Consider the following 21,601-nt stretch of genomic DNA (forward strand, 5'->3'; position numbering starts at 1 on the left):
TCTTCAGTGTGTCAAGTTTTGTACAGAAGGCTAGATGCAATCTGATAGCGAGTAAATAGCAGATTCAGTATCCTTTCTTGAATAATGTGCTTGGGGAATAATGTCTCTTTCAGTTTCAAAAACTTTATACTTTGTATGCCTCTTTCACGGAAAGACAAACATGTATTTTTGTCCAATTTTCTGAATCTTGCACTCCTCTTTTAGCTGCTTTATCAGCAATTTCATTGCCATAGATGCCCACATGAGACATCAGTACCTTTGAGTGTGTTTGTGTGTGTGTGTGTGTGAATGACTGGTGTGTACTGTAAGCACTTTTATTTGCCTCTGTACAAGACACAGCACTATATAAATATTTATCAATATTCATTTATTGATATCCACTTTCACATTTGAATACTTTTACCCAAAAACAAAAACAAATGAAAAGGCAGGAAATGATCACAGTATCAGTATCAGTATCAATAGCTCAAGGAGGCGTCACTGCGTTCGGTCAAATCCATATACGCTACACCACATCTGCCAAGCAGATGCCTGACCAGCAGCGTAACCCAACGCGCTTAGTCAGGCCTTGAGAAAGGTTGATTAAAATTGTATGGTGGGGTGGGGAGGATCGAGACGGAGGGTACGCATCAGAACAAGATACTGCTTATTTGAAATAAACTGAAGTACAATTTTAGAAAATGACCAGGCAGACTTTGTGCAAGAGAAGTCATTGATTTAATGAGAGAAACAATTAACGACAACTTAAAAAAAGAAGATGATATATGTATATATATATATATATATAAACATTTCAACATATATGAATTATATGTCACTCATCGTCTCCCACTGTTCTGGCTGAACTCCATGTTCAGTTGTGGAAGTTTCAGCAGCAGATAAAGAATCTTCCAGGGCATCATGCAGTGTCTGAAATGAAGACAATGTTGCAAATTTATCTTCAGGGCATCATGCAGTGTCTGAAATGAAGACAATGTTGCAAATCTCTAAACAAGGAGTTCCATCTACCTGCACATTTTTTGGTCCTGCAGAATTGATTTGGTAGGCTCTCGTATGCAATGATTCTTGGCTGCCTCTGTTGCTTAGATCAGGCATCAGCAACCCTTTCCTTTCCCTTGTTTGATCAGTATTAATTAAAGCAATATGATATGTGGTTTAGCGTGTCCACCCCCATGAATTGAAACTGCACAGAACATAATGGGACTGGATCAGTTGAAACACATGCATGGGTTTTACAGTAGAGAAAAAGATCGACTATGATCAGTGTTCTCTTGGTCCGTATCATTGTAAAGTCTCTTCTGGACTTTTCTCATCTTTCAGCTGTATTATTATTATCATTATCATTACTACTACTACTACTACTACTACTATTTGTTGTTGTTATTGCCACTTTTGTGTTCATTGATTGTCAGCGACCCAACTATATATATATACACTGGATGCACATACACACATGTGTCTTTGCTGACAGGCACACACATACGCACATGCACACACATTTACTACACTGATCCCACAAATTGTTTACTTGTAGTATCTGTGTATCTGCACTCACACATAGCTCCCACAATCCACACACACACACACATCATAATACACACACACACGCATGTCACACACACACACACACACACACACACACACACACACACACACACGTGTCACATACATACACGCGTGTCACACACACACACACACACACACACACACACACGCCAGCTCCCATGACGTACATACACCTACGTACACATGCATACACGTAACCATTTCCACATTTTTTCCCCGCAGTGGTTAATTGCACAAATCTATACAGGCTTAGCAAAAGTGGTGGGAAAAGATCTGAAAAAGATCGCGCATCTCCAAGACCATGGACATCAATTCAAGCATGTTGTTCAGTCTGCTTCATCAGGAACGGTCCAGAGACTGCTCCATTTTGACTGGGGGAAAAAAAGTCTGAGAATTGTTGGTTGGGGGATGATAGCAATCTTTGCATTATTTGTTAACAAAAAAAAAAAAAAAAACACCTCTAAAACAACAACCACCCCCCTCCCCCGCCAAGTATTTTCATCATGCATTATCTCCTGCTTGATATGCGCAGGTTAAAAAGATTACCGAGATACGGTTGTTGGTTTTTTTTTCTTTTTTTTTCGTTTACGTTTTTTCGTTTCGTCTTCATTATTTGGCGATATATCATTAAAAAGATTTGTGGCCAATTAAAAAAAAAAATCATAACAAACTCTCCCATCCAACCTCCAAACACGCACAAATACACACACATAAAATGAACATCCAACTAGTCAACTAATCCTAAAAGATATAAGATTTTTTTAATTTCAGTTTTCTTCATACGGCCACCGTCAAAAATTAAAAATAGCACAAACAAAATAAAAACGGAATGCGGAACTATAATGACGTCATGTCCAGAAACATGGCAGTAATGTTGATGTTGGTGGAACCTGAGAGTTGACCAGCTTCCTCTCAAAGGAGTCGTTTTATTTGTATTGATACGCAAAGTAAGTTGAAAAAATAGACTCGAGTCTTCTTGTACTCAATACGAGTCAATGTTTGTAATCGATTGGTAAGATTGTGATCTTGGAATGTGACCGTAATTATGATTATTGCTGACGATCTATAGATCTGGGGCAATCTATTGAGGTCAAATTCACGATGTCTTTGATGACATTGTAGTTTTGATTTTGTTGATTTGATTTGCGTTATTTAAGAAAAAACATACAAAGCCTTTCAGCGTAAGAATGACGTTAATTTTTACCTTTGGTTTCTTGGTAATTTTCGCATGTCCCAAGACGGGAAAAGGAGACGGTGTGTATTCTTTCCCAGATAACCACTCTGACTCACTTTCTTTGTTGAATGTAGATCACTTTCCTTGTCCTTTTGGTTTGAAGGGTAACGCGCGCGTGTGCACACACACACATACACACACACGCGCGCGCGCGCGTGCACATACACACATACACTCACAACACATACCAAAACAAGTCAGCATGTTCACACAAAGGTCTGTTAACTGTAACTGTTAAAGTGTTTTTACTCATGGATGGGTATGCTATGAGTTTCATTTTCAAGGAGGTGTCAGAGTATAATGGGCATGAACTAATGCAGGCCAGTCTTTATAAGTTGATTTGAAATTACAGTTGATAACTTGATTCGAAAATTGTAATAAAGGTATTGTCACACTTATACCATTTAGTGGTATCAGAAACATACAAATGAAGAACAAGCTTAAAAATAAATACACGTCTTCTGTTTTGTATTTTGTATTTCTTTTTATCACAACAGATTTCTTTGTGTGAAATTCGGGCTGCTCTCCCCAGGGGGAGTGCGTTGCTACACTACTGCGCCACCCCCCCCCCCCCCTTTTTTTTTTCCTGCGCGGTTTTATTAATTCCTATCGAAGTGGATTTTTCTACAAAATTTTGCCAGGAATAACCCTTTTGTTGCCATGGGTTCTGTTACGTGCACTAAGTGTATACTGCACACGGGACCTTGGTTTATCATCTCATCCGAATGACTAACGTCCAAACCACCACTCAAGGTCTAGTGGAGGGGCAGAAAATATTGGTAGCTGAGATGTGATTCAAGCCAGCATGCTCAGATTCTCTCGCTTCCTAGGCGGACGGATTACTTCTAGGCCATCAATCCAATACCAAATGAAGTGTAAATTAAAATCAAGTTTAAAACTAACACTTGGTCATAAAGTTTATGATCAAAGTGTGACTTCTGCACATGATACAACATCTTGACAACTTATAATCTTGCTGTTTAACACTAATAATAACAGTAATACTATGTCATTATATTCCATCAGCTTGTATACAGTTCAATCACAGGACTTCTGTAAATAAGTGCCCAGATGCTTTGAAAATGGAAAGGAGACACTGTGTGTAAATGAAGCAGGTCTGTGAAGCAGTCAGTAAATTTATAGAATGTACACAATACCACATGTATGTATAAACTGAGTAAAAAATAGTGTAATGGATCTTCAGTCTCAGGCCAGGTCCATCTGGTATAAAGCAGATTTTCCCTTCATCACTTTTTGGCCCCAAAATGGTAGGTATTGCCGATAGGCAATAAGCCCTTAAGGTCAATGGCCCAGAAATCGAGACAATTGATTTATATATGATTGTAGCAATGCAGATTTTATTAGAATGTGCAGCATTAGAGTGACCTTCTGAAGATTGTCTGGGGCCCCTTTGAGTTTTGGCAAAAGAGCCCCTGGGACCCACAAGATAGTTAACTTATCAGGAGCCCTGAAGATTTCAGACTGAGCCTCTATTGTTTTTGTGTTGTTGTTGTTTTTTGTTTTGTTTTTGTTTTTGTTTTTGTGTTCATTTAATACTGAATTCTTTCTTAGTTTCTCTATCATTATTATTATTATTTTCATTTTTGATTAATTAATTGTGTGCAAGTGATTCTTTTTGGATCAGGATAACTTGAGTTATAAAACTTTTAAAAGGGTAAAAAGAAATGAAAAATGAAAAGAAAAAAAAAAGATTTAGGAGTGTTGGCTTGTATTCTGAATGGGCATTTTATTTTATTTTATTTTATTTTTTGTTTTTATTGTTTATTTTTTGGTAGTATTGCACTACAGTTTTTACACTTTTTTCCCTTTGTTTCAGTGTGGGGCTAGTGATTGCCAATCATGAGCACTTGCAGCAGCAAGCAGGACACCAGCAGCAAGGGAACCATGAGTGGGTCACAGTCAGCAGATCAGAAGAAATGGTCCTGCGAGTATTGCACCTACGACAACTGGCCTGCTTCCAAAAAGTGCACACTGTGCCAGGCCCCTCGCCACCCTCAGCTGATCACCGACAGTGTGAACGAAGAAAAAGATATTTATAAAATGGCAGCTCTGGCAGAAACCAACAACACCATTTGCTCTGGCGGAGAGAGCAGCTCCAACCAAGCAGCTGTGGGCAGTAACAGTGACTCCAAGGTGATGAACGCAGGCACTGGGGGCAACGGAAGTGGTAACAAGTGGGCATGTATCATGTGCACCTTTCTGAACTGGCCTCGAGCTGTGCGGTGCTCTCAGTGCTTGAGCTCCAGGCAGAAGAACGCCCCTGTGCAGTCCAGCTCTCCTGTGCTCCCAGCCACCACCACCAACAGCAGCATCACTGGTTCTAGGTGCGATGGAGATACTGGAACCGGTAGCGCCAACAGTAATTCCCCTAGCTTACCTGATATAAAATCCGTCAACAGTGATAACAAGTCTGTCACCACTTCCAGTCGGAGTGCCTCTTCTGTGATGCCGGCCTCTCAAATATACAAATGGTCATGCAAGGTGTGCACCTATGAAAACTTTCCGCGGGCAGCAAAGTGCACGTTGTGCGGCACGCCTCGGGGCCGGACTCTCTCAGACTCTAGTGGTCACCACACCAGCGGTCCACCTACCAATGTCAGCACAAGCAGGTCAGAGCTGCGCAACATATCCAAACATCAGGGTCATCTACAGACTGAAGCGCACCCCGTGGAAAGTGTAGACAGTAGCCACAGCCAGGACCTGGCTGGGGCAACAGGGGCTGGCACTTCCTTTGTGGAGGACTGCCAGCTGCAGATTCTGCGGAGACGGCTCCGTGACAAGGACTGGCTCTGGTTGAACGCTTGTCAAGGCGTTGTGGACGGTGATCCCCACGCCATTGAAGCATTCATCAGAGCTGGAGGCAACCCGTCCAGACAGTTGACAGCTGATGAGGTGTTGCTTCTGTCCCGTCCAAGTGCTTTTGAGGTTGGACACACTCTGGTTCATTTAGCCTTGAGGTTTCGCCATGAGGACATGCTGGCTGTGTTGCTGGCCGCCACGGACGCTGCCTCCAAGTGTGTCAAGCGTCTCCCTTGTCACGCCTCGCCAGACCTTGCTGCAGACATCCGCCGCCATATCGCATCGTCACTCCGGCAGAGGAAAGGGGACTTCCCCTGTTTCTATTTCAGTGATTTTGTCACTTTTGCCTTGCCAACAGGTATGGGCATGGTTTCTTGTTGTGAAGTTTTGTTTTCATGTGGTTGTTGCTTGTGGTTTTTATTTGTATTGTTGGCTGTGCTGGTCTTTGCTTGTGGTTATTATTTGTATTGTTGGCTATGCTGGTCTTTTTCACCACACACACTATTCTTATTTCATTACAATATCAGTAGAAGTTAATTCAATTCTAAAGTTCAGCGACTTGTTTAATGGTTCAGATACATGTATGTTTATTTAGTTTTTGACTGGAAAAAAAGATACCCTCCGAGTGCGGCAAAACATTGGACTGTTGCTTTTAATTATGAAGGTTTCTTCATTTTGAATTTATACTAATATTTTGGAATATTTTGTTATGTATATCTAATTTCAAAATTTTCATATTACTTTTTGCAGTTACTTGAGTATGAAAAGCCCTGACAGGCATATTATATATATATGCTGATACAGTGTGCAATATGTATCATTCACTATCAATAGTATTATGTCAGTTTTCTTTGTGTGTCACTGTGTGTGTGTGTAACTCTGTGTGTGTGTGTATGCGTGTTTGTGTGTGTGTGTGTGTGTGTGTGTGTGTCACTGTATGTTATGTTCTGGGTGTGTGTGGGAGTGCATATGCATACATGTTTAATGGTGTAATGTGTTTGGATACCTTTCTCAAAAGTCACTGCTTGGTTTACCGGAGGATATGTAATTGCTCTCATTATAACTGAACTTGCAAAAAAAGAAAATTTTATTTAAACAGCCATGCATGATTTTGTTCAAATTGAAAGGTTTCATGGTATCAGCAGTAGTAGATTGATCTCAATGAATGTATAGTTTCTAATTACAATACAGTAATTAATACACACTTTTAGTTTTACAGATGACTCAGATTTACTTCAGTGACTGGTTTCCTTTCAGAAATTGTGGATCTTCCCCGAGAAACCCAGGAACTCCTTATGGATGAGTTGTTGGACCGCACAGTGCAAAATGGTTAGTATGATTTGAGATTGATGTGATTTGAGGAATTTTGTCAATGGATGAAATTCAGGAACAGTTTGCGCATAGCCAGATTATTGCTCAAGATGTCTTTCCTTTCTTCTCTTTTCCATTGTATAATTTCTTAGTTATTTCTTGTTCAAGACTGCTTTCTTAGTGAGTTTTTGTTGTTGTTTGTTTGTCTGTTTGTTTTTTTTTAATCCACTTTTTTCTTTTCTTTGCATTTCCCTTTACCTCCTTTAGTTGATTAAGCTGGTGATAACTTTAAGTTTAGAGAGAGAAAGAATTTGTGGACACACATACAGTGTGAATGCACATTGTGTTGGTTTTAGGGCAAAGGTAGAAGATCATTAAGTAACTATAATGAACTAAATCTAGACAAATCTGTGGCAAAGCCCCCCACTTGTGCCAATAATACCAACAGACATGAATGGTCTGCCCCAGCAATAGAAAAGGAGCATTGGGATGAGGGACTGACTGTCAGATCGTCTGTCACACATATTAAGAAACAAAAGTACCTACACACCAAAACATGGGGTTTTTGGTGTTTTTTTATTTTTTTTTTTAATTATAATTTTTTTTACCTTTAATGATAATTAAGATGTGGACATTTCTTGTTTTACTCCGCTGTCCTCCCTTTTTCCCTGTCTCCTTTCCAATCTCAGTACTTTTTTTTTTTTTTTTTTTTTTTTTACCTGGCCACAAGATTGGACATCCAAGAAATATAACCTTTTTTTGCTGTTGGTATCATTACATTTACAGGTTTTTGAAAACGATTTTTTCACACCACTACATGTCAGTGTCTGTCTGCATTTAACAATAGGAGCATAGTAAACTGAATTCTGCACATAATAAAAACTGTTTGAATGTAATAATATGCACATAATGTGGATTTTGGAAAAAAAAAAGAAAAAAAAAAGAAAAAAAGAAATTCATCACTGCATGTATTATGTTCTGCTGACTTAACTGTATTACAATTTACATCATATGAAGTTACTAAACAAAATTTTGATCACAGTAAATTGGTGTGGAATACAAGGCTAAACAGCTACTTTTGGTTTGCAGTTACTGAAGTTAGAAATGGCTGTGTGACAGTTTAACCGGCCTAGGTCTAGTGCTCACTGTACTGAGTTGTTTTAGTTTGCTCTGTCCTCAACTGTTCTGTGAGACATTTTTGTAATTTTTTTTCTTTTCCACTATTAACTTGAAATGTTTTCTGCCCATAGTCATAGGTGCATGTGTGAATGGTTGAGTATGGTTTGTCATTTTGGCATGGCTGTGTGCGTCTGATTGAAATGTGCAACAGAAATGCCATTCATTATTATTAGAACTTCAGTATGTATCTCTTGGACCTGGTTGACGCTGGGATAACATTCTGACAGGGAACGTAGAGTACAGTCTTGTCACATAGTCCCAAACCTAAATAGACCTCCATAGCATTCCTCCTCCTGCTCCTCCTTCATTAATATAAAAAAAAAGCGCCCCAAATTATGTGGCCTTTCATACCCTGCTCTCATGGTGACCACATTTAGAGTGATGGCCTAGAGGTAACGTGTCCATCTAGGAAGCGAGAGAATCTGAGCATGCTGGTTCAAATCATGGCTCAGCCGCCGATATTTTCTCCCCCTCCACTAGATGTTGAGTGGTGGTCTGGACACTAGTCATTCGGATGAGATGATAAATGGAGGTCTCATGTGCAGCATGCACTTAGCGCACGAAAAAGAACCCATGGCAACAAAAGGGTTGTTCCTGGCAAAATTCTGTAGAAAAATCCACTTCGATAGGAAAAACAAATAAAAGTGCACGCAGGAAAAAATATATTTTAAATGGATGGCGCTGTAGTGTAGTGATGTGCTCTCCCTGGGGAGAACAGCCCAAATTTCACACAGGGAAATTTGTTGTGATAAAAAGAAATATACAAATTTTTGTAACTCCTCTACTCTGTGCATAGGATGAGTCCTGTCAGTGTCTTCAGTGTGGGTAGATTCATGTGGGGCTGTTGTTGGAGGGACATGGTAGCTGTCCACTCTAGGAGGGACGCTCACTTATTCTGGCTCTGTGAGTAAGCAATTATTGTTGTACGTAGGGGGCATAGTAGGTATCCTATGTGCATTAAATCAGAACAGGCACAACTGAACACCACCGAAGTGACTCATTCAGCAGCAGTGCAGAGTCTCCTCTGGAGTGTGGCCTCCTGGCGACCTAACAGGATGGTTCACTGTGGACTGCCGACACGGACTGCAACAGATGAACCCAGTTGTGGCTGTGTATAGGGGACTCAGAATGAGCAGCATAGGAGTAATGCCACTGAAACAGTGCAGCTGATGGAGATTTTTTTTTTTTTAAGCAACGTCGGGCCTGGCTAGTACTTGGATGGGTGACCGCCTGGGAACACTGGGTGCTGTTGGCATTCTTCTCAAGGCCTGACTAAGCGCGTTGGGTTACGCTGCTGGTCAGGCATCTGCTTGACAGATGTGGTGTAGCATATATGGATTTGTCCGAACGCAGTGACGCCTCCTTGAGCTACTGAAAGTGAAACTGAAACTGTACGCTACGTGTTTTTCCAGAACTGGAAGTGGAGGAGTCCATCATCAACTGGAGCACGGAAGTGATGCAGCTGGGGAGCCGCCTGTACGCCCTGTGGAATCGAACCGCCGGCGACTGTCTCCTGGACTCCATCCTGCAGGTCACCTGGGGCGTCTTTGATGCTGACAACACTCTGCGGAGAGCACTGGCCGACAGCCTCACAGAAGGAGCCATGGTGTAAGGAACTGATCAGTATGCAGGGGTTTAGTTTTTACACTACACAGTCATGGGAGTCTGGAAATGCCTCTGGGGGAGGGGGGGGGGGGGGGGGTTCGTTTTCAGGGCAGGGCTTGTAAAAAAAAATTAAAAAAAAAATTAATTAATAAAAAAAAATGTTAGAAACATGTTTTGTCCTTCAGGGTCTAGAAAAGTCTTGGAATTAAAAAAAAGAAAAGAAAAAAAAAGCAACAACAAAACCTTTGACCAGTACCATTCAACAAAAAGTCTTGGAATTAAAAAAAAAGAAAAGAAAAAAAAGCAACAACAAAACCTTTGACCAGTACCATTCAACAAAGAGCTTAATGTATTATATAAAAAAAATAAAAAAAAAAAAAACAAAAAAAACAAACAAACAAACACACGCAATGGAAAAAGAAAAATGTGATGGGAATGGAACGATGATGCTGAGATATTTGCCAAACTTAAACACAGGCAGTCATTTACATATGCATACGAATATGTATGTGTACACACATGTATGTACACACACACACACACACACACACACACACACTGTCATTTTTTTTTTTTTTTTTTCATCAGGACAAACTTTATTATGATGACAGTTAAAAACAACCAGTTCTAAAATCTAAGGCAAATATTATGCTCCTTATGACAGGTTTTATCCACGCTGGAAGGAATACGAGTCCAAACAAGCCGAGTCGATGCACTTCAGTTTGGATGAGTACCAGTGGCAGAGAGACTGGGCCGTGCTGCTGAGCCTCGCCAGTCAGCCAGGTTTGCTTTACTTCTTCAGTTGCAATGTTTTTCTCTCTTTTCTTTCTTTCTTTTTTTTCCCCCCTCTAATTCTTCTCTCTCTCGTTTTTTTTGTTTTTTTTTTTTTGTTGTTGTTGAAGTGAGTAGAGGGACAAAAGGTGAAGAGGAAAAGTGAGAAAGAATGAGTGAGGGGAGCGAGAGAGAGAGAGAGAGAGAGAGAATGTGTGTGGGGAAGGATTTAGAGAGAAAGAGAGGGGGGGTGGGGGAGGGGGTGGAAGTGATTGAGTGAGGGAGAGAGAGGGGGCAGGGGTTGAGAGAGATGAGGGGTGAATGGGAGAGAGAGGGGAGGGAGAGATAGAGGGGGAAGGATTTGGAGAGTGAGAGAGAGAGAGGGTGGAGGGGTAGCGGAAGAGAGAAAGACAGAGAGGGGGGAAGAGAGCAGGGGAAGGATTGAGAGGGGTGGACCGTGGAGGAGGATTGAAAGAAAGAGAGGGGGGGGGGAGTAGAAGAGAAACAGAGGGGGTGGGGGGAGAAGAGAGCAGGGGGAAAGGATTGAGAAGGGGAGGATTGAGAGGGGGGGGAGGAGGATTGAAAGAGAGAGAGGGGAGAGAGAGATGGGGGGGAAGGATTGGAAGAGAGAGTTTGGAGGGGGTGGGGGGGGGGGGAAGAGAGAGAGGGGGGGGAAGAGAGCAGGGGGAAGGATTGAGAGAGGAGGGGGGGGGTGAGGATTGGAAGAGAAAGGGGAGGGAGAGAGAGGGGGGAAGGATTGGGAGAGAGAGAGGGGAAGGTGAGCGGAAGAGAGAGAGACAGAGAGTTGGGAGGGGGTGGGGGGAGGAGAGCAGGGGCAAGAATTGAGAAAGAGGGGCGGGGGGGGGGGGGGGGGGGAGGAGGATTGAAAGCGAGAGAGGGGAGGGAGAAGGGGGGGGGGCTTTGTCATAGATAGATATATATATATAGAGAGAGAGAGAGGAGGGGGGCAGAAGAGAGAAAGAGAGATGGGAGAGAGAGAGATGGGAGAGAAAGTAGGAGGGGAAGATTGAGAGAGGAGTGTGAGAGGGGAGGATTTAGAGAGGAGAGATGGAGGGGGTGGAGGACTGAGAGAAAGAGAGGGAGGGGAAAGAGAGGAGAGATGGTGGGGAGGGGGTGGGGGAGAGAGAGAGAGAGGTGGGAGAGAGAGCTAGGCAAGTTCAATTTTATGCAATACAGGCTATGGCCCCCTCACATAGGGGTGGTGTACAAACATTTCAGAGATTATATATGTGAGAAAGAGAGACAGAGAGATGCAGACATATGAACAAACAGACGACAGACACAACCAGAACCTATGCGCTCAAAACAAAATTTGCCTTTCAGTTTGCCTCTCTTTTTTTTTTTTTTTTTTTCTGTCAGTCTTCTTCCTTGTCCAGGCATGATGTTCTTCATACATATATATTTTTTTAAAATATTTTTTTTATGATATAGTGGTGGAGTTAATATAGCAGTTTCAGTCTGAAAGTCTCAGTCTCTGCCCTGCAGTCTCTCTGTCCTGTTTCAGCCCCTCTGCATGTGTGTGTGTGTGTGTGTGTGTGTGTGTTCCTTTTCTGTCTTGGTCTGCAGTCTCTTTCCTCTCTTTCTTTTTTCTCCCTTTGTTTAACAGTCCAGACTGCGCCCCTGTTTTGGGGCTAAATTTCTTTCTCTTCCCAAACCGCTGTCTTTGTGTTATTTGTTTTGTTTATGTATTGTGCACTATTCATTTATGTATTGATGTCAAAGATGTTCACAATGTGTTATGTATTGTGCATTGATTATTCATTCATTGGCATTGAAGATGCTCACAAAGTGTTGTGTATTTTGTATGAACTATTATTCAGTCACATTACTTTTTTTTGTTGTCGTTTATTCCAGGGGCCTCACTTGAGCAAACACACATCTTTGCTTTGGCTCACATTTTGCGCCGACCGATTATTGTGTATGGAGTCAAGTACGTGAAGAGCTTCCGTGGAGAGACCCTTGGATTTGCAAAATTTCAAGGTATATGTTTTTGTTTTTGTTGTTTTTAGTTTTTTTTCCCCCCAGCATTTATACAATGACCTGATTTAGAAAGTTATTTGGGTTAGAATTGGTATTGTGTTTGAATAAATCCATTGCTGGAAATCTTCAGAGCTTGAAGATAACCAAAGCAGTCAGAACTGATCCACAGATTTATTGTGCTGACTTGAGCATGAATGAAGGAAAACGTTTATGCATATTTACAAAACCCAGACTGATGAATGGAGAGTAACTGGCTGAGGTAATGGTTTCATGAATGATATTGTGTTGTGTACTACTACTTCTTCGTTTGTGGGCTGCAACACCCATATTCACTCGTATGTATACGAGTGGGCTTTAATATGAATTGACCGGTCTTACCATGCCATGTAGGAAGCCATACTCTGCTTTCAGGGGTGTGCATGCTAGATGTGTTCTTCTTTCCATAACCCACCGAACGCTGACATGGATTACAGGATCTTTAACTTGTGTGTTTGATCTTCTGCTTGCATATACACATGAAGGGGGTTCAGGCACTAAGCAGGTCCGCACATATGTTGACCTGGGTGATTGGAAAAATCTCCACATTTTACCCACCAGGCGCCGTTATGGAGATTCGAACCCGTGACCCTCAGATTGAAAGTCCAACGCTTTAACCACTCGGTATTGCCCCTGTCAGCCTGAATCAAGAACCTGCATGTTGTGCTTTGTTGCTCCAGGTGTCTACCTGCCCCTGCTGTGGGAGCGTAGCTTCTGCTGGCGGTCGCCGGTGGCGCTGGGCTACACACGGGGCCACTTCTCCGCCCTGGTGTCCATGGAGACGGATGTGGATGAGGGGGAAGGTGCGGGCGCCAACCACCCGGCCAGCAACGAGGAGGAGCAGATGGTCTACCTGCCCCTGGTGGACTGCCAGGGAAAGCTCCTGGATGTCCACTTCCTGTCCGCGTCGGAGGTGAGCTGGACCAGCGTCCACAGTTTCCCCTGAGTTCTTCTTGTTCTGGGAAAAAACGGACAAAAATAAAGTCTATGTAAAAAAAAACAACAACCTTTATATTATACTGTCATTTAGAGCTTTGCCATTTTGCAGATGTATTTCCCTGACTTTGCTCCACAATGCTTTTTCAGGTAATTGATAACCCTCTCGTATAGACAGAGGCACATTAAGTTCTATGTTCATGTTTTGCACCTTTTCTTGCAGCCCTGTCAGCCCGTTAATTATAGAGAAAACCAAGAAGATGTGAAGGAACCCAGCAGAAAGTAAATACATGTTATGTGTAATTAAAAGGAAATTTTCTTCCTAAAATTACGTTTAAGTAACACACTAACTGTGACCCACATTTAAGACCCTCCTGTTCCTCCCCGCTTTCTGTTTTCCCTGCACATTGCTCTGGTTGCGGCGAATTGCTGTAAAAAGAGGGTGCTAGTCAGGGGGCAAAGGGGAGGTTACATACTTCTGGGAGGTTATCGGCCGTAGCTACTTTCGTTTTCTCCGCATAGGCGGATAGTAGTTTGCACAGGACAGGAATGTCAGACCCCTGCCAGAGTCTGCACCAGTGGATTACGGTATGTATGTTACTTAAACGTAATTTTAGGAAGAAAGTTTCCTTTTCGTTCAAAACTCCAAAAAATATAATGTGTGTGTGTGTGTGCGTGTGCGTGCGCATGCTCAGATCGGCCGGGAGGAGTCCCTGCTGCAGGAGTGGATCGACTGCTTCCGGACCAAAGGGGGCCTGCTGGTGGCAGTGCAGAGGCGCGGGCGGCAGCCCGTGGCGGTGAAGCAGATGCTGGAGGAGTGGCTGGACCGCTACCGCCAGCTGCCCACCTCCCAGGAGGACCCCTCACCTCTCCAGCAGCAGCAGCAGCAGCACCACAACTCCACCAGCAACATCTGCTGCCCCCACGAGTTCTCCAGCGACGATGAGAGCGATCAGGAGTAGTGATTGGGTTTGGATTGAATGCAGTGGAGTGGAGTGGATGAGAAGTGTAGTGGTGTGGTTTTTTAAATTTGGGTTAGGTTGACCGAAGTGAAAAGTGTGTGAGTGTGTGGTTACCGGGGTGAAAAGTGTGTGTGTGGTTGTTTTTTGTTGTTTTTTTCTGTTTTTTTTTTGTTGTTTTTTGTTTTGTTTTTTGTATAAAGAAAGTTCTGTGAGACATTTTGGTGAAAAGTCATGCGTGTGTGTGGCTCGAGTGGAGAGACGGGAGGACTAAGTTGATGTGGTGGTGTCCAAAACTTTTTGGTTGGTCTTTCTGTGATGATTTTTTTTTTCACATCTTCACCATTGATCCCAGTTTTCTTTTGTTGTTTTTTTTTTTTTTTTTCATGTGTGTGTGTGGGGGGGTCGGTTGTATATTCTGTTCATCATATCTTGTTTTTTCATATTTTTTTGTTTGTTGTTTTCTTTTTTTTAATTTAAAATGCCACAATGTGAATCTCTTCTTCACTTTGGTTGACAAACATAGAACGTATGTATCTTTCCTTCCCTCCCCTTCCCCCAGTTACAAAGCAACAAAAATGTGAATAAGATTAGAATAAGGTTAATTTTATGTTTGTGGCCAAGCAATAGGATTCTTTGATATTTCTGGTCTTTTTTATTTGCTTTTAAGTTTGTTGTCAGAGTGGTTGGAAATGTTTTACTGGTTTTCTTTTACATTTTGTTTGTGCATTTGTTTTATTTATGTTGTGTGTGTGTGGGTTTTTTTTCTCGTTTTTATTTATTTTTTTTTAATATTTTAAATTAGGTGGAGGACAGGAAATTGATGTCAGCAGTGCGCAATTAAGATAAAAGAAATAGCTAATCTTTTACACAGACACACACATGCATGCACACACACACACACACACACACTCTCTCTCTCTCTCTCTCTCTCTGTGCCGACTGTCTTCTCACATACCACCTCACACTCACACACACCTTACACTCACACCCACACCCACACACACACACGCACATACACACACACACCTCACCCACAAAACTAGCCACAACTAGTGTCCACACAAATTGAAGCTTTTAAAACCGGTGCAGCAAGAAGGTTGTGATTTGATTTCTGTAGCATGGTGCATGCAATTATTTTGTTCTTTCTTCATTTTGTATGTATGTGTGTATGTGTAGTTGTTTTTAATGTATCCAATGAATTGAAAAAAGAGTTTATTCGAACATACTCAAAATGTGTGCATCACTGGACAGAAAAGCAGGTTTGATGTTCCTCAGATTATCGTCAGAATTTGGATTTAAGGAAGATTTGGAAAGGTGCAAATATTAATGGTGGATGCAACAGAAAGTCTGAAATCTCATCTCTAAATTCTGCCCAATGCACAGTGATGCACTGGAGAATGAAGTGGTTGAAATAAAGAATTGAAAAACTTTTGATTCTTTTTTTTTCTTTCTTTTTTTTGTAATTATTATTGAGGATTTGTTTTAAGTTGCTTTTTAAAAATCTGTTCTTTTGTTGTTGATTTCTGCTGTTTTCCATACTGTGTGTTTCCATCCAGTAGTCCACTGGGAGGTGGAATGTTTTGCGAAGAAAAGTGGATTGTAGTTATCATGGTGAAAAAAAAGAAGAGGGAACACATCATTGTTTTAATTCCACATTAGGTATTGTCAATAAAGCACAAGGGGGGGAATTCAGTTGCCGTGAAAAACACAGTGAAGGCATGAAATTGCTTTTAATAACACATACTTAACCGTGACCCAACTAATGCAGACTCCAGCAGGGGTCTGACATTCCTGTCCTGTGCAAACTACTATCCGCCTATGCGCATTGCTTTTAACTACACATACTTTGCCATGACCCACCAGTGCAGACTCTGGCATGGAGTCCGATTCCTGTCCTGTGCAAACTACTATCTGCCTATGTGGAGAAAATGAAAGTAGATACGGCCGATAACCTCCCTGAAGTAGGTTACCTCCCCTTTGTATCCCTGACTAGCTTCCTCTTTTTCCAGCAGCCATCTTGACCCCTGATCCTGTGCTCTTCATATGGCTAAGTTTTTTTTTCCGCATTTTCTATCAGTCTTTCGATTTTTCGATACTCATGTTTTGTGTCTGGAAATTGCTTTATCCGTGTTTAGATTATTTAGTTGTTGACTCTGTCAAAGTTATTGGGTGGACAGTTTTTGGATCTGTGTGCTTGCATCTTTTTTTTGACTGGTCCTGTTTTCTCATTCGCTGGAATTTGTCTGGCATCATTGAGAAACACTCTTAACCCCTTCATTGCTACCCTGTGGAGAAATGAGATCAGTGTGGCGTGTGTGTGCACGTATGTGTGCGTGTGTGAGCATGTATTGCACTGAATGGTGATCAGCAAGTGTTTAGTGTGCATGGTCCATCAAAACAAAAAGTAGTGAGATGTCATCACCCATTTCTCACTTTCCTATCCACACTGACCTCTTTTGATCACTTGACAACGGGCCTATGGTTCGAAACGTCATGTCTCACTAAACAAAGAGGATTCATCTACCACCAAAAAGGTTTTTTTATAAACTTAAGTTTTTTGTAATGAAGAATCCTGCAGTCAGTTTTGTCTTTTTCTTAGTGTGGCATAGTTTTGAAGTACAGCTACTTTTTTTGTTGTTGTTGTTGTTGTGAACATATCAATGGTGTCATTGATTTTACTGAAGAAAAGTAGCGCAGACCCAAGAGGAAGAAGCTGAGATAAAGTATGATGACGACATACTGACCTATAAGCTCAGTCTTGTCTTATAGCAAGGTGGCAGCCGTTCACTGATGAGCATGCTTGTCAGCAAGCACAGCAGTCACAGAGTTAAAATGACATCACGAAAGGCAGGCTTGTCAGTCGCATACTACAGAGACGTCGTGATTCTGAACCATGGCTTGTTTTTTTCCTTTTCGATATTCCAGCAGGACCAGTTTTGATCTCAGACCATCTGAGTTGGCTTTGCTTTCTGACATTTGTGTTTATTTCCTATTTTAAACCAAGTTTTGTCCCATCATGAAACCAGACAAGGCAAATGTCAAGGGCCTTGATAAATAGGGCAAGTGAGAAGTGGGAATGGTTTTGGTTAGTTTTCTTAGAAATTTGGAACGACAGAAATGCTGGGGTTGGGGGGATAAAAGTTGACAGTGGGAAATATTTATCAGTCCACCCATTTGTATCACATATTTGTGAAGTGTGTGTGTGTTGATAACTACATTGTTACAGAAAGCACAGTGAGATTTGTGAAGAAAATTTTTACGTTGTGTGTGTGTGTATGTGTGCACACGCGCGTGTTTGCAGCGCATATGCGTGTGTCTGTTTCTTTTAATAATTTATTGTAATGGAAAGCACAGTGAGATCACCGACACCGGCACACCTGAGTTCTTTATTACACACACACACACATATAGATAGATAGATAGATAGATACACGCACTTGGAAAAGAATGGTAAGTACTGTTACTCGGCTGGTCCTTGTACAATTTTCACCATGACTCGCAGGGCATCACTCGAAGTGTGTGTGTGGATTGATGACGTCTGATTGTGATAACTGTTCCTCCCTCTCTCTCTTTCTCTTTATGTTGGCATCTCAGAAAGGTAACTGAGAAAAAAAAACAGAAAAAAAAATGTTGAGCTTATTCTTTCTTTTATCATTTTCTTCTGTTTTTGCTTATCATCGTTTTATGGTTGCCCGCTCCCCTTCACGAGATTCCCCCTTCCTCTGTAACCTCCCATCCCCTACGAAACAGTGAGTGAGAGAGAGAGACAGAGAATTGTGGTTTTGTGATAAGGAATGTGTTGGATTTCTGCCACATTTCATTACTTTCCTATTCGTCGTAAGAGTGGTATCTGCAGGATTTGGACAAAAGTCATGGAAGTCTGGAAATTTCTAAAGTTTTGAAAAAATGAGATACGTAGTAACTATTTCCAGGGCTTTCCGGAAAGGTCTTGGGAATATAATTATGTTTCACCCTCTAGGATCAAGAAAAGTCTTGGAATTTTAATGAAACCTTTGTCCAGTACTATTCAACAAAGAGTTTAATGCATTTTAAAAGCAAACACTTGAAAAAACAACAACAAAAAGCAACAACAAAAAACTGAAAAAGTGATGAAAACTGAATATAGATGATGGGGTATTGTCTTATTTCATCAGTGGTGAAGTAGACAAATTTTTAGATTCAGTTTGGGTTTGTGGTTGGTATAGAACATTTTCAGTTTGGTCTGAAAAAAGTCTGGAATTTTGTTTTGGTCAGAAAAAGTAGGAGGAACACTGTTGAATCTGCTGTATCTTTTTTTTTTTTTTTTTTTTTTTTTAAGTTTCCCAAAACTGTCTTCTCGATCATGCAACATGTAGTTGATGAAGTTCAGTGTCCAGTTGTCAACAGCACTGAAGGGTTGCGGCCTTTGTGTTTTTGCAAGACCTTTTTTTTTGTTTTGGGATAATCAATAAATCCTTGTATGAATAAGGCAAATGGCTTTGTTAAATATTTTTGATCACGTATGTTTGTGAGCATTGTTTCTTCTGAGTGCATAGTTGTAAATAAATGAATTAATGTTTGCAGACTGCAGACTTCATGTTTTTTTTGGGGGTTTTTTGTTTTGTTTTTTTGAATGTGGCAGCTTTACATATTTATATACGTTTGGGCTACATGTGAACTTAAATGGAAGATAAACTGTATGGATTGAATATCATGATAATAATGTGTTACCTGGGTTTTCATTTTCTTCAGATTAGATTTCAAAGTATGAAAAAAAACAACTGTTGTGTCAAGATTAATCAGTATTCATTGTTAAAGTTGCTTTTTTTTTTTTGCTTTTTTTTTCTCGTTTATTTTTTGTTTCCTTTTTCCTTTCTTTACTGTTAGTTATTTATTATATTGATGACAAACATGAGGCTTTCATGTGAATTAGTTAGTTTGTTTATTTATTATCTGAGCAAAAAGAAGAAAAAAAAAACAAGCCAACAAAAATCAACTTCAGATGAGTGAAATAAATAAGTCAGGTGCCAGAATTATGAAACGTCTGATCGTTTAGAAAGAAAGAAGCCGTCAAACTTATATTTTTTAGGATCAGGGTTTTTTTACCTCATTGACGCTGTGAGGAATAGTTCATGTCATGTTTGACAGAGTGACAAACAACAATGCCTGGAGGAACAAACAGACAAAAACCAACTTCTTCTTTTCCATTGTTCCCAGGCCATGTTCAAATGGTCAGTCCAGAGTAGTTTATGAAGTCCGCAGTCCGCTGGAGCTCTGTAGTTGTTCCCCCACAACTTGTCCTGGAGTGCTGCAGGACTGGGCCAGATCTGGTGCCTCAGCTCTTCGTGTAGAAGGCAGCCTTGCAGGACATAGGCTGGTGTTTGTTTGAGGAGCGGTGTCACATGGACATTGGTCTGTGTGGGAAATTTTCAGTTAAACAAGAAAAAAAAAAAAAAAAAAAAAATAATATATATCTGCTAGAAAAACATCATCCCCAAAACAGCAGAAGGAAATGCGTAGTTGTTGGGACACACCTTAACCCCTTGACTTCTGAAGTTTGGTGAAATGAGAAAAGTGTGGCGTGACTTTGAAGTGTGTTTACTTTCTCTTTCCACTCGCTTCTGGATGGTATCATTGACTCTGCTGTTCGAAAGTAACGCAGTCCATGCAGTCCAAAACTAGGAGGGAAGGAGTTAAAATACAACATGGTGACCTGTAAGCTCCTGTCTTGTCTCACAGAGAGAGATGTCCATCCTTCACGGACGGCGAGGAGTACTTGTCGGCAGCGGTGAAGGGGTTAAAGCAGCCAGCCATCATCAGCATTCAGTCAGGGGGCAGGAGAGGAATAACCCCCCTTCTGCAGACTGACCTGGGATGGGTTTTTTTGGAGCGATCTTTGCAGAATTAGCCTTTTTTTAGCGATAAGAATGTTCCTAAGGCTACAGATTTAGTTAGTGTACAGTTGATTTCAGTTTCTCAAGGAGGCATCGCTGCGTTCGGACAAATCCATATGCACTACACCACATCTGCCAGCAGCATAACCCAACAAGCTTAGTCAGGCCTTGAGTGCGTGCATGTAATGGATTATATATTTGTGTACCTGTCAGAGTGGATTTTGTTTCCGTGGGTTCTTTTTTTAGTGCTCCAAGTGTGTGCTGCACACGTGACCAGGGTTTATCATGTCATCCGTGTGACTAGACACTCTGATTGATTTTTTTCCAGTCAAACTTGGGAGAAAGGGTGAGAACTGGAACTGAACCAAGACCCTCACGGAGACTGTATATATTATTGGCTGATGAACGACTGCCACCTACCTCCTTAGTGAACAGTTCGGGACGTTCTTAATGTTGAGCAAACTTAACAGAGATTGCTCATGCCCCTAGTGATGACATTGTATTGTATTGTATTTCTCTTTTTGTCACAACAGATTTCTCTGTGTGAAATTTGGGCTGCTATCCCTAGGGAGAGCGTGTTGCTACACTACAGCGCCACCCATTTTTTATGTGTTTTTTCCTGTGTGCGGTTTTATTGTTTTTCCTATCGAAGTGGATTTTTTCTACAGAATTTTGCCAGGAACAACCCTTTTGTTGCCGTGGGTTCTTTCACGTGTGCTAAGTGCATGCTGCACACGGGACCTCAGTTTATCATCTCATCCGAATGACTAGCGTACAGACCACTACTCAAGTAGTGGAGGGGGAGAAAATATCGGCGACTGAGCTGTGGTTCGAACCAGTGCGCTCAGATTCTCTCGCTTCCTAGGCGGATGCGTTACCTCTAGGCCATCACTCCACCTTAGAAATTGCACAAAGATTTGCGCTTCAAATATATTGCCTCAGAGTTTGAGACCCACATGTTCTAACACAGTACATTGAATGTGTTCTAACACTGTACAATGACAATGAATGTGTTCTGACATTGTACAGTGAAGAGGTGGAGAAATGTCAAAGCCAGACCTGCGCACTGGGTTCATGTGAAGGTAGAGTCAGGTCGGTGAGGCCATGGATGGACTTCTGATTCTGTGCTCACCAGTGATCAAGGTTGGAGACCCCATTTCGGCATGGTGTTGTGTCCTAGGGGAGGGGAGTGGGGGGAGCTACTTTACTCTTTCTTTCTTTTCTTTCTTTGGCGTTCAACAGCTACGCAGTCAGGGTCGAAGTCCGAGGGATGCCACAAACTCGAACATCTGGCAAAGATTGGCAAC

The 21,601-nt window shown here is 41.5% G+C and overlaps 1 protein-coding gene across 1 annotated transcript; it reads left to right on the forward strand.

Moving 5' to 3' along the window:
- The first annotated feature begins 2,427 nt into the window (after positions 1–2,427).
- Positions 2,428–17,666, forward strand: LOC143299423 (ubiquitin thioesterase ZRANB1-like). The gene is made up of 8 exons (XM_076612612.1): positions 2,428–2,513; positions 4,638–5,978; positions 6,878–6,949; positions 9,523–9,718; positions 10,380–10,498; positions 12,362–12,487; positions 13,204–13,436; positions 14,155–17,666. Exons 2-8 carry the CDS (start codon positions 4,661–4,663, stop codon positions 14,419–14,421), a joined length of 2,331 nt encoding a protein of 776 aa, XP_076468727.1. The 5' UTR covers positions 2,428–2,513; positions 4,638–4,660; the 3' UTR covers positions 14,422–17,666.
- Positions 17,667–21,601: the final 3,935 nt, after the last annotated feature.

Source organism: Babylonia areolata, chromosome 2, assembly GCF_041734735.1.
Source record: "Babylonia areolata isolate BAREFJ2019XMU chromosome 2, ASM4173473v1, whole genome shotgun sequence".
Taxonomy (NCBI): Eukaryota; Metazoa; Mollusca; class Gastropoda; order Neogastropoda; family Buccinidae; genus Babylonia; species Babylonia areolata.